Below are 13,909 nucleotides of genomic sequence, written 5' to 3'. Positions count from 1 at the left end.
TCGGCAGTAAACATAAGACTATGATACAAGTATTAAGTATTATGCTTCATACTTGTTCACTACACTTCCAAAGATCCGTTTCTTAATAAGCCACCCAGAACCTTATCATCATCATCTCAAATACCCTGGTGTATATAAAATATTGTGTGATTGTGATATTCTTTATTTTGGGCAGACAGACAAATCTGTTCAAGTGCATATGGAAGAACACATGAGGGACATTACTTACAAGAGACAGCAAGCCAGTGCATTTTCAAGTCATATCCTTTTCTCAGCTAATCCTAATGATGAAAGCCAAAGTCACAAAGTCTGCTGGGAAAAATCTACTAACATCTTCTGTTGCAATGATGAACTAGAGAGAAAAATCGTAGAATCTAGGGAAATCATCTGCAATCCTGTTCATCTAAATAATAACTTGAGCTACAACTTCCCAGATAGTCATTCAGCTGTAATCATGTACTGGCATTCACGAGATGCTACTAGCATGTACTTTCCCAACAATACAACAAACGAAAGAACAGCCTTAAATGCAACCACAATGATTTAATGTCAGTTATGTATAGAGACTCTCTATGATGTTCATAGTTTATTTAAGCTTCAGTGTTTTAGTGTTTTTTCTTTCTTTTATAATGTCGCCTGATGAAGGCTGTTACAAGCCGAAACTAGTCATATTTTTATATTAAAACCTTTTTACTTAAAAAATACGTTTCTTGTAATTATTATTTTTTGATCTATTTCAACACCTTTTATTGTTTAATAAAAAAATTACTGTAGTATTTTGTGGCATTATTGTATAATGCAACTTAGTACGGTTTCTGGATAAAATAAGTATAAAATAGGGCCAGCCGTGGCTGGCCCTATTTTATACGTGCCTCGTACACTGGGCATGTATGAGGCATGTGCACTAGCGATCGTGTTTGTTTACCGGGTGCAATGCTTATCTTGGGGCCAGTTTAGTTTGGCCCATTCACTGTGTTGGCACGTACGTACATAGCGTGTGATTCTTTGATTGTGAAGCATGTGCACTGGCAAGCATGTTTGTTTACCGGACGCAACGCTTATCTTTGGCCAGTTTAGTCTGGCCGAGTCACTGTGTTGCCATGTATGTACATAGCACGCGATTCTTTAATTGTGAAGATGCACTAGCAAGCGTGTTTGTTTACTGGGCACTACGCTTATTTTGTGGCCCATTTAGTCTGGCCCATTCACTGCGTTTGTATGTAAATAGCACGCGATTCTTTCATTGTCTTATTATTCATTCTCGTTGTTGATCTGTTTTATTGTTTTTAGTGTGTTTAATTATTGTTGTTGTTTTTTGTTATAATTTATTTTAAAGTTTAAATTTTTATTACATCCATAAACAATACATTTTAACTATGAAAAAAATCGATAGCTTATTGGAAAAACGTTTCTTGTTATTAAGTCAATAACGAATCTTATTATTGGTTTATAAAGTAAATAATAGAAATAATAACTTTTTTTTTTTAACACTTGAAAAATGAAAACTTGAAAATATTTTTTGCAGGGCGGCCAGCTGGAGTCGAACCAGCCTTTTGGAATTTCTGGTCCACTACTCTAGTCCGTTGAGCTATGCTCGCAACTGCAAATCTTTCGAGTTTTATACATTGAGCCCGTATATGTTACGTCCTAACAATTTTAAAAAATTAATAACTCAATGCATCAGTGGATTCTGACTAAACATTATTGTAATAGAAATAATAACTATAAATCAATAATAGAACCCACTACATAAATATAAAAAAATTAACTTGTTTTGGGCCCCTGGCCCCACAGCTGCCATTTTGTATGTGTGTGTGTGTGTGTGTGTGTGTGTGTGTGTGTGTGTATGTTAAAAATACAAGCTATTTTAAACCTGGTTTTACTCTATTTCCCAAGTAAGCAAACAGACAAACAAGTAAAGTTTGCACCTGCAAGTGTTGCAAATCTAGCTGATCCTGCATGTAGTGCAAGACCAAGGCAACTCATGGTAAAAGTAGAATAAGCTCTGATCACTAATCTTAATATTTACCCTTAATGCAAAGCACATCTACTGGAGGAGATGTATGATGCTTTGTATTAAAGGCAAGGGGCCACTACCCAGACCGGTTTCGACCTTTATTGAGGTCTCATCAGTAGGAGCCAGGCTAGAAATACCAAGATTTTAGTAATAAAGAGCTTATAAGTATTTTACCAGATTATTAAGATTATTATTACAGAAGATTATTATTCTACTTTTACCAGGAGTTGCCTTGGTCTTGCACTACATGCAGGGTCAGCTAGACTTGCAACACTTGCAGGTGCAAACTTGACTTGTTTGTCTGTTTGCTTACTTGGGAAATGGAGTAAAACCAGGTTTAAAATAGCTTGGTATTTTTAACACTTATTTTACCCAAGGTAAAATACTTTCTATATATATATATATATATATATATATATATATTTGGGTTGCCTAAGGGTGAAAGCTGTATAACTGAGAGGAGACCTCCACATAGCCTTTAAAGGAATGCGGAGAACCGACCAACGCTTCTGACCTAATGTCCCTTCCTCACCTTCTCATGGTGCACCCTGTTTGGTATCTACCTGGATACTGAACGAACAAGGACGGGCTGGCAATTTGGCATTTAGCTGACCAAATTGTATTCCTATTGGTTAAACCAAAATACAAAATGATGGTACAACATGACAAAATTTCATGCCGGACGGGGCGTCGCCTGGTTAAACAAGGCCCCCATTGTTTTCGCCAGGGGAAACAGGGCGAACAGCGAAAAGTCAGCTACTGGAACAAATCTGAAAACACACACCCCAACTCAACATCACCAGAGTTAAAGATCGGTACTATCAATGTAAGAAGCCTGAATGGCAAAGAAAAGGAGCTAGATGAGGAATTAGATAAGTACCAGATCGACATAATAGGGGTGACTGAAACAAATAAGACCGAAACTGGTGAGATCTTTCTAAGCAATAAATACAAAATGTTATATTCAGGCAATGACAATCAAGGAAAAGAAGGAGTAGCTATAATATTCAACACAAAATACGAGGCTCATCTTCTTGAATGGCAGGCAGTGTCAAGTAGAGTGATTTGGGCAAATATCAGAACGGGGAACTGGAAACGGTGTGCCACCTTTTTATTAAATTACTCTGGATTTAGAGAAAGATGTTGAAAGTTTATTTTTCACTTGGTTAGACTATAATAAATTTAGTTTAATCCTTTATCCATGTGTGAGCAAACAAAGTTTGTGCCTGAAAATATCTTCTATATACTTTTAGGCGCAAACTTTGTTTGCTCACACTTGGATAAAGGACTAAATGTATTATAGTCTAACCAAGTGAAAAATAAACTTTCAAAATCTTTCTCTAAATAAAGAGTAATTTAATAAAAGGGTAGCACACTGTTTGGCAATTCCTATAGGTAGAGATGACCTTGCTAATGCTGCTGCCTGGTATCTCCACTTGGGCCTGGCTCCCACTGAAGAGACCTCAATAATGGGCGAAACTAGTCTGGGTATTGGCCCTTCCCTTAATGCATAACATTATACATATCTGCAATGAGACGTGTTTTGCATTATGGGAGATACTGAGATAAGAGTGATGTTAGCTTGCTCGCGAGGTGCCCGGTGTTGTACCACCTTACCCCAGTCCTGAAGATACTTTCAAGCACAAACTTTGTTTCCTCACACTTGGATAAAGGATTAAACTAAATTTATTGTAGTCTAACCAAGTGAAAAATAAAATTTCAACATCTCATTGACTATGTTATTGTTGATAGTGATGTTTTTTCCCTGGTTCAGAACACCAGAGTGTACAGAGGATTTGAAATTGGAAGTGATCACTATTTAGTCTTAAGCAGGATAAAATTGAATTTCATATTGAAAAGAATGACATGTAAGAAAGTTTTAAAGCGAATAAAAGTTGAGCAGCTCTCAGATGTGAACTGTAGACTAAAATACAGAAAGATTATTGAAAAGAAAATGAAAGAGTTTGAGAACAGGAACCAAACCTTGGAGATTCAGTGGCAAGCCTTGAAGAAAACCCCGATTGATTCGGCTAGAGAGGCATGTGGTGAAGTTGTCTGCAAGGATAGAAAAATCAGAACTCCATGGTGGACACAGGAAGTTAAAGAGGCAGTGAAGGAAAAGAAGAAAGCATATCAAAAGTTCCTGGCAAATAAGTCAGCTTGTGCTCTTAGAGAATACAGAGACAAATGTAAGAAAACTAAACAGTATGTAAAACTAGCTAAACAAAAGTCATGGGAGGACTTTGGCAAGAACATAGAAAATAAATATCAAGAAGGTGGCAAAATATTCTGGAGGTTGTTGAAGAAGCTTAGGAATGGAGGAAAGAGTGCTATAAAAGGAGTTAGAGATGATAAAGGTGAAATGAAAACGGGAGATAAAGATATCCTTGAAGTATGGAGTAATTACTTTGAAAATTTGCTAAATGAGACAAGCAGTGATGACAGTGCAGTGATAAAAAACACTGTCCAGGCATGCAGTCAGGAATACATATCCATACTTGAAGTAGAAAAAGCCATCAAAGGCTTGAAATGTGGAAAGGCAGCAGGAGTAGATGATATTCGACCAGAAATGCTGAAGTATGGTGGTATAAAAGTCTTACAGTGGCTGCACTGCATAGTTCAGAATGCCTAGACGATTTCCCGATGATTGGAGTAGAGCTCTGATAGTACCTATATATAAAAAGGGAAATAAAACTGAATGTGAGAATTACAGAGGTATATATCCCTATTGAGTGTTCCTGGTAAGATATATGCAAGTATACTTGAGAAACGGTTGAGAGGAATTGTGGAAGAAAAGCTTGGTGAAGAACAAGCTGGATTCAGGTCAAATAGAGACTGTCAGGATCAGATCTTCACTTTACAACAAATAGTGGAGAAATCATGGGAATATAACAAAGAACTGTATTTAAGTTTTGTCGATTTGGAAAAGGCATATGACATGGTGCCAAGAGAAAAGCTATTCAATACGCTACAGTTATATGGTGTCAATGGGGCATTATATCAAGCAATACTTAGTCTTTATTTGAGTTGTAAGTCAGCAGTTAGAATTGAAGGAAGTACAGGAAGATAGTTTAATGTTAAATCTGGTGTGAGACAAGGATGTACATTATCCCCTCTGTTATTCATTATCTATATGGATCACATTATGAAGGAAAGTGGTATTAAACCTGATATCAAATTTGGAGATGATAATGTCAGCTCTTTGCTTTATGTTGATGATGTTATACTTCTAAATAAATCTGCTACAAGTCTGCAAGATTCTCTGACTAAATTGAATAACTGTTGTAATAGACATGGTATGAAGGTCAGCAATAAAAAGACAAAAACAATGAAAATAGGCAGAATCATTGAAAATATCAACTGTGTTGTGAATATAGAACCTGTGGAACAAGTAAAACATTTCAGCTGCTTAGGCACGATTTTTAGTGAAGATGATAAATTAAATATGGAAAAAGACAACAGAATCAACAAAGCTGGTATGGTAGGAAGTCAATTGAATAAATTCATATGGAATAAGAGAGAAATTAGTCGGAACACTGAATTAGCTGTATACAAGACAGTGTTCAAACCAGTTTAACTTATAGATCTGGTAGTTGGGTCAGAAGTAAAACACTTCACCAAAGACTAGAGACTGCAGATATAGAGAGTCCTGAGAAAGATTAGAGGCACAGACAGATGTCATCAATGGCAATATCATATTAAAAACGAGAATATTAGGAAAGAACTTGACATTGTCAGCATCCAGGAATGCATTAGCAGAGCTAATCTCATGTTGTATGGGCGAGGAAAGATTAGCAAAACAAGTGTTCTCTGCCAAGTTGGCAGGAAAATGACCCAGAGGAAGACCAAGATATAGGTGGATTGATAGAGTACAAAGTGCCTTAGATGATAGAAATATAAGACATGGTAATGTCGGAGTCTTGACAAGTAACAGACTGATTTGGAGGAAAATAGTAGATAGGAAGTTAGTATTGATGTAAATTTTTCATGTATTACTATCGTATCCTGTACACTCCTTGAGGGTACTTGACAGGAATTTGATGATGATGATGATGATGATATATATATATATATATGTAGAAAGTTTTTTACCTTGGGTATAATATATGTTAAAGATACCAAGTTATTTTAAATATAAACATGGCTTTTACTCCATTTCCCAAGTAAGCAAACAGACAAGTCAGTCAAGTTTGTGCCTGCAAGTGTTGCAAGTCTAGCTGACCCTGCACGTAGTGCAAGTCCAAGGCAACTCATAGTAAAGGTAGAATAAGCACTGATCGCTATTCTTAATATTTACCCTTAATGTCCTGGAGGGGATGTATGATGCTATATATTTAAAATAACTTGGTATCTTTAACATCAGTATGAAAAAGAATAGTTAACAAATTTAGGAAATCGATAAAGACTGCAAATGATTGCAACATAGGGTGATAAGGAAATTTCAGTTTAATGATCTCTACTTATGGAAGAAATGATTTAGAATGTTGTTTGGGTAATTGAGGTTGATTGAGGTAATTTCCTTACAAAAAAGATATCTGTTTGTAGCCATAGTATTACTTGATAAGCACTTGTTTGATTTATGAAAAATATAAATAAGAAGTAAAATATGTTTTATTGTTGTTGTTTAAATGCACATTACTTTATAAATGAACTTGTTATTTTATTTTATTTTCATTTTACACAAATTATGGACTCTGCAGCCATGTTATAAATAATTATTTAAATTTCCTGAAGTTTCGACCTTCAGGTCGTCATCTGGAGTATACACATATATATATACAGAGACAAGCTCAATTGCATTTGACGTAGTATGCTAAAGAGACAATGATTGGATCAACAGTTATTTTACTGGCCTGACCTCTAGTGAAAATAAAATAAAATTATAATAAATAAATAAAATAAAATAAATTAACTATATTAAAGCTATATTCTGTTTAAGACAACATCAGAGAAACATTCTTTCATATAGATAGCTTTGTTACAGTGAAAATGATGTCCTAATTTAACATGAGAATTGTTATATTAGATTTAGGATCCTGTATTACCTATGGTTCTATTTAAAATTAACTCTTATGGAGAAAGTGCCTTCCATATGTTTGGAATTTTTAGGCCATCATTATTGTTAAGATTAGGGTGATTGATAAGAATCTTTTAAATTTATGTTCGTACCATGTTTTGGTGTGATGTAAACAACATGTGCTTTTCCAGTCAATTCTATGTAAAGTGTTCAGGGCATGATCAGAAAGACCAGCTTGACCATAGTTATTATATTTAATGTGTCGTTTATGTTCTTTTTTTCTGATAGGAATTGTGCATCTTGTTTCCCCTATATAGGGCAAATTACAGGTGCAATGAATATGGTATATCCCAGGGTGGGCCAGTGGAGGGAGTGGATCCTTGGATGTGTTGAGTAAGTTCTTTAATTTTGCAGGAAGTTTAAAGGTGGCTTTGAGGTTGTATTTTTGTAGTAGTCTGTTTATTTTGTCTGATATGTATGGAATGGTTACAATTTATCCCTTTAATGTATGGAATGGTTACAGTTTTATTATAGTCTTGTTTATTTTTGTTTTTAAGTGAGATCTTGTACAGAATTTTGTTGATAGTATTTTGGTTGTAATCATTTCTTAGGAAGGTATTGCTGATAACTTTTAATTCCTCTTTAAGTACTTGTTCATTGGAGCAAATCTTCAAAGCCCTGTTTTTAAGTGTATTAATGATGCCTAGTTTTTGTGTTGGGTGGTGGTAGGAGTTTTTGTGTATATATTGGCCAGTATGGTGTCGGTTTCCAGTAAACAGTGAAGACATGCCAGAAGGAAGATGTGTGACAAGTGTATCTAGAAATGGAAGTGTGTTCTGCTTTTCAATCTCGATTGTGAATTGCATGCATTCATGTTGTTTGTTTAGGTGGCTGAGGAAAGTGTCTAATGTCTGGTGGCAGTGGGGCCAGATAGCGAAAACATTGTTAACGTATCTAAGCCAGACTTTGGGTTTTAAAGGAATGGAATCTAGCATGTTGCTCAAAATGTTCCATGTAAAAGTTAGCATCTCGTGGAGATAATGGTGGTGGGCCCAGCTGTGCCTTCTTTTTGTAGGTAGAAAGTGTTTTGCCACACAAAATAGCCAGAATGTAGTATATGCGCAAAGAGCACTGTATTATTGATAGGGAATTTGTCCTGTAATAGAAGGCTTATGTAATATGTAATATGTCATTAATTGGGACATTTGTGAAGAAGGCAGAGACGTCAAAACTGACTAATAAATCATCTTTTTCCAGAGTGATGTCTTTGATTTTGTTTACAAAGTGTTGCATGTTTTTAATATAGGAGGAGGATGACCTACTAAAGAAAAGGATTGTTATTTTATTTTATTTTATTTCATTAAACATCATGTTGATGTTTAATGGAGGAAAACACACACACACACATACACGTTTAAAAACAATAATTAACTAAATTTATTTAGCTAATTACATTATAATCCAGTATTTCACTTTCGTCATTTCATGGCACATGGTTAATATTTTGCTGGTGAGGTTAATTACAATTTATTAGAGGCGTGTTTTTTCCATTAAACATAAGTGATAATTAGTGTCTAAGCCACTGTACCAGATTAGTGATATTTAGTTAACTGAAAATATTAATTTATTAAAACCTTTCTTTGTGAAATTTTAGATTAGAAGATCTGATATCAGGAAAGGCATGGTGATGGTATCTCCTTCTCTTAATCCTGAAGCTTGTTGGGAATTTGAAGGGGAGATCTTAGTGTTGCATCATCCCACAACTATTAGTCCTAGATACCAGGCCATGGGTAAGAAATTATTGTAGTGACAAAAGTTATACTTTTTGACTAATCTTCATGTCTCATTGATCTCCTTTCTGCTTGAGTATTCGTGAATACTATTGCTCCAAGTTGTCTTCCAAAATTTCCATGATCACTGCCCATTTACTTTGTCATATATCCTTTTTTCAAAGAAGTGATAAGACTGGCTACCATTCACATGACCACATCATTGACATTATCAGTATTTATTATATTCTATACATGGTTATTCTGGAGAAATGTTGCTGACTTCATAATTTTTCTAGCGGGAGGTGGGGGTCTCTTCAGTATCAGATCTTTGTTCATTCGAACTTTTATGGAGTGACCACATGTTCACTCCATAAATGTTCAGTATCAGATCTCAGGTGATATGGTTACTTAAAGAGAGTGGGAGATGAAAGATTAGCAAAACAAGGGTTTTCTGCCAGGTCGACAGGAAAATACTCAGTGGTAGACCAAGATATAGGCAGATTGATACATTAAAAAGTGCCTTAGAAGACAGAAATTTGAGGTCTGATAATGTTGGAGTCTTAACTTATAACAGATTGATTTGGAGGAAAATTGTTGATAGGAAGTTAGTGATGTTATATGTTCTTCATGTAGTACTCTCATAATATCCTGTACACCCCTTGAGGGTACATGTCAGGAATTTGATGATGATGATATAGTTCTTATTTACAAATTGATTTTCAAAATATTATTCTTGACTTCAGTATACACTACTGCTCTTCAGGCATGGCTCATCTTAGTTTATTAGAACTGTTCTCTACATGGGTTGCAATATCAAAAATGTGATTGAGCGCACATTGTATTTTCACTTTTGTTGCTACACCAGCTCTGTCATCCATCCATCCATCCATCTGTAGACAAAAATCAAATGGATGTAGGACTTGGAGCTGGGAGGACGATTTTATGGACACATCTTGATGATCCCCACGGTGAAGGGGATCATCAAGATGTGTTTTCAATGAATGGGAAAACTAAATACATCTGACAGTAGTGGCAGTTTGTCTTATGGAAATTGTAGGTAAGTATCACCTATAAAATCATTTTCAAAAATAAACTTACTGGTGAAGTAATTGTAGAGGCTACTCTACCAAGTTGACACTGAAGTGACATTGAAAATGACTTTTAAAATGGCACAAAAATTCATTTCCAGTTGTACAGGTGAATGTTGTTTAATTGTCAGGTAAACTGAGCTTCATTATACTGAACATGATATATTTATGTACTCGGTGATCAACATTAAGCCAAATTAAATTCCGGTTGTTGGGCATGGTCCCTAAGGTTCTAGCTTCTGAACATGCTGTATGTAGTATGTAATGTTCTAAACACACTCACTTAGTTACTGGGAGTAAGCAACAATTATTTCACTGTTGTGAAATATATGCATGATACATGGATTCACTGCATTCTGTACTGGGAATGAGAGTGGTAGTTTGCGACTCTGTCATAAACATTTACTTGAAAATACTGCTTAAATTCAAAAACTGATATTCTTGATTTTTTTATAAACAGAAATTTTAATTTTTGAAAATAAGACTAAGTAGAGACATACCTGATGAAACTCTTCACCAGCTGTGTCTGCTGATTTTTATCCAGTGAAAAATACTATAGCCAAATTTTTTTTTTCTTTCAAAAACAAACACACAGCTTCATAACTGTTCACTATTATTCATATGTTTATATAAAGTTTTTTAACTGAGATCCTTATGTATGCACTTTAAGTTACATACATCCCTCCTGACTCATCCTGTGTAATAGTATGTTGTGCTGATTGACAAAACGTGTGTTTCATGTGAGAGCTTAAACTTCATTTATAATCTTGCCAAGCCTCTCTAATTACATTTTAGGTAATATTTATCTTTATGCATTCGTGTCATTTTTGCTATAAAATACTGAATGTTTTCACAACTGTCTGCAAGTTTAGTAGTAGTAGGGGTCATATTAAGATAAGAAAATTTGATCTACTTATTAAAACCAAAATATTATTAAATGTTTTGTTTTCAACTGTTTCATAATGGAAACTATTGAAAACAGCTGAAGAAGCTGTTAGTTCTATATAGAAAAAGGTGTTAGAACTCATTGATTTTTAATAAAATTACGAAAGGTTTCCTGTTATTCTCATTTATATACTGTACAATCTGTTCTCGTATTTCTCTTTAAACGTAATACTATCAAATAAATTGAAGATCAGTTTTATGTTTGTGATGGAGAGCACCTGAAGGAAGTCTGTCTCAGACCAGTTAATTCAGTAATATCTATTGCTCTTTTGTGCAATAGTCATAGTGGTGTTTGCCATTGCGATAGTTCACTCTATTCATCAGTCACCTCTGTGGTCAAACTAGTATGCATACCATGACTGGTCTATAGGATGACTCCTCTGTGACTCTGCTTATCTTCTCATTCTCATTTTTTCATTCATTTATGTATTTTCTTCTTGCTATATATCAGTGAACATTTTCATTTAATTGCAAATCCAATCCACTGTTTTGCTGATAACAGGATAGATGCACTCTATAATGAATACCATCATAACAAAATGATGTGCTATAACAAACTGTGGAAAAGTCCTGGACTAAGTCCCATTGAACCAGTGATATTTTAAGCTTGCCATTACAAACAGTTGTAATAAGCTTGTCATTACAAACATTACAAAAAGCTGAAATCCTCATGATAGCACATCATATTGTTATAGTGGTATTTGCTATAGTGTGTTTACTATAGCAGGTGACAGCACAATCACAAGAGAAAGGAAATTGCAATAAATTGTATGTTGATGACAGAACACAAAGAAAAATCACAGGAAACAGAACAAAGGAAATCATGGGAAAATTGTGTGGGAAATAGGACAATAGAAATGGTAGGAAATTATAAGTTGGTGATAAACACAAAGAATTGGCAGGAACTGTACATGAAGCATATAAAATGACAACATGAGAAAGTACAAATACAGAAATTAATAGGAGACATAAGAGACAACTGTTGTGTTATTTGCCATCCAGTTGTTTTTGACTCTTGGTGATCTTGTGAGCAAAGGCTCTTCATCTCACTCGACCTCTTGTCCTTTCTTTCAGCAATTGTAAGTTCAAGTTGGTAAGTTATTTTATGTTGTCCATCAAACTGATTTGTAGTCTTCCTCTTCTTCTCATTTCCTCAATCTTCCCCCAACATAACTGCCTTTTCCAATGATTCATCAGCTTGCATAATATGTCCAAAGTATATCAACTTCTGATTAGCTATTGTCACCTCCAAGGAGCATTCTGTCTTTCTACTCTCTAAAACCATCTTATAGGTCATTCTTGCAATCCATGGAATTCTTAATAATCTAGCTTTCACATCCATACATCCAGTGCTGGCTTAACATGGTAATCAGGCAATGCGTTCTATCGAAGCGCCTTCTTCAAGGGATATTGAAGTGAGTAGAAAAATAAAATAAAAACACATTTTAATATTATTATTATTATTTGACACCTCCAGGGAGTCCAAAGACTCATCGAGGGAGAGTGTGCCAACAGTATCGAACGATTGGTCTCCTTCCAACTACTAACCGCGCTCAAACTTACTTAACTGAGCCATTGGTAGCAGAGGCTCTACCAATCGACCAACCTTTGCTGGCTTTTGGGTGCTCAACTTAAAATTGCATTGGGGCGCCAGAACCCCCCAGAGCCGGCACTGCATACACCACTACTGGAAATACCATTACTTTGATAATTCTAACTTTCGTGGCCTTACTCACACTTCTATCTTTCATAATTTTTGTCAGGTTTTAATAGCTTTTTTTTACCATGACTATCCTTCTTTTAATTTCATCTTCTCATTTACCATCATTTCTGGTCTGGACCCCAGTAAATCATAACTTTCGAAGATTTCTGTTTTATCTCCCTCTATTATAAATTCATTTAAATTGCTAGATGTCATCACTTTTGTTTTGCTGATGTTTAAATTAAGCCTGGCTTTGTTACTTTTCCTCTTGACCAATAGAATCAGCTGCTCCAAATCTTCCTTAGTTTTTGCTAAGAGGGTTGTATCATCTGCATATCTTAAATTATTTATTTTTCTGTCACCAATCTTAATTCCAGCTGGATCTTTGTCTAAGTTAGCCATTCTCATAATATATTCACTATATAAATATTAAAAAGATAGGGTGACAGTATACAAGCTTGCCACATCCCTTTTTTCACTCGAACACTGTCCGTTTTTCCAAAGACTGTTTTTACTGAAGCTTCTTTGTTGTCATACAGCTCTCTTATCAAGACAATTAGATACTCAGATATTCCCATTGATCTCATTACAATCCATAGTCTATTGTGATCCATGCAACCAAAAGCTTTCTTATAATCGATAAAACAAAGGAATACTTCCTTCAGAAATTCTCTTGTTCTTTCCATAATCCATCTCATATTTGTTATTTGGTCTCTAGTTCTTATACCTCTCCTAAAGCCTACCTGTTCTTGTGGCATTTCTCTATTCACATATGGCTCCAGCCTTTGTTGGATCACTTTCAGCATAACTTTTGGAAATGTAACCCTTGTCTAACCTTTTCTTTGTTTCTCTGAACTTTCATTTATCTTCTTTCTTCTGCTATTTTAATAGCTTCTTATGATATCAATTTACTGTTTTCTTTCTTGTTGCTTTATTTAGCCCTCTTTGCTGCTTCTACGACAGTATATTTTGTTTCTTCCCACAGTTCTTCTCATTTTCTTCCTGTCTTCTCCAAATTTTTTAATTTCTTTCAAACTTTTACTTTAAATGATTCATTTATATGATTTAAATCTCTTAACCCTTAATTTCAATTTAACTTCAGCTATCAATAATTCATGATTTGTCCGACAGTCTGCACCATGTAATATTTTTGCAAGAAAAGGATAAAATTATAAACATAAAAATCTGTAACTAATGTTGTTTACATTTCAAAAGGTTACACTAGCTTAATTTAATGTCATTTACCCGAAATCTTCATAATGAACTAAATATATCCTTTCTTTTAGTGTTGCACAGTGATCAGCATTCATTTTTAGAAATTATGGACTTTACAACCATGTTATAAATAACTCTTTTAATTTCCCAATG

The 13,909-nt window shown here is 34.7% G+C and overlaps 1 protein-coding gene across 10 annotated transcripts in view; it reads left to right on the top strand.

Moving 5' to 3' along the window:
• Positions 1–13,909, top strand: part of GTPBP1 (GTP-binding protein 1) — a 375,327-nt gene that overhangs the window by 349,414 nt on the left and 12,004 nt on the right. For all 10 annotated transcript variants that reach the window (XM_090390548.1, XM_090390543.1, XM_090390544.1 and 7 more), the window contains one exon: positions 8,689–8,824. In XM_090390548.1, the coding sequence (XP_090246674.1) occupies positions 8,689–8,824 (136 nt within the window). The remainder of the gene's footprint in view (positions 1–8,688; positions 8,825–13,909) is intronic.

Source organism: Typopeltis vanoorti, chromosome 3 (assembly GCF_054136105.1).
Source record: "Typopeltis vanoorti isolate ZY-2024b chromosome 3, IOZ_Tvanoo_1.0, whole genome shotgun sequence".
Taxonomy (NCBI): Eukaryota; Metazoa; Arthropoda; class Arachnida; order Uropygi; family Thelyphonidae; genus Typopeltis; species Typopeltis vanoorti.
This window is presented reverse-complemented; position numbering and strand designations above follow the sequence as displayed.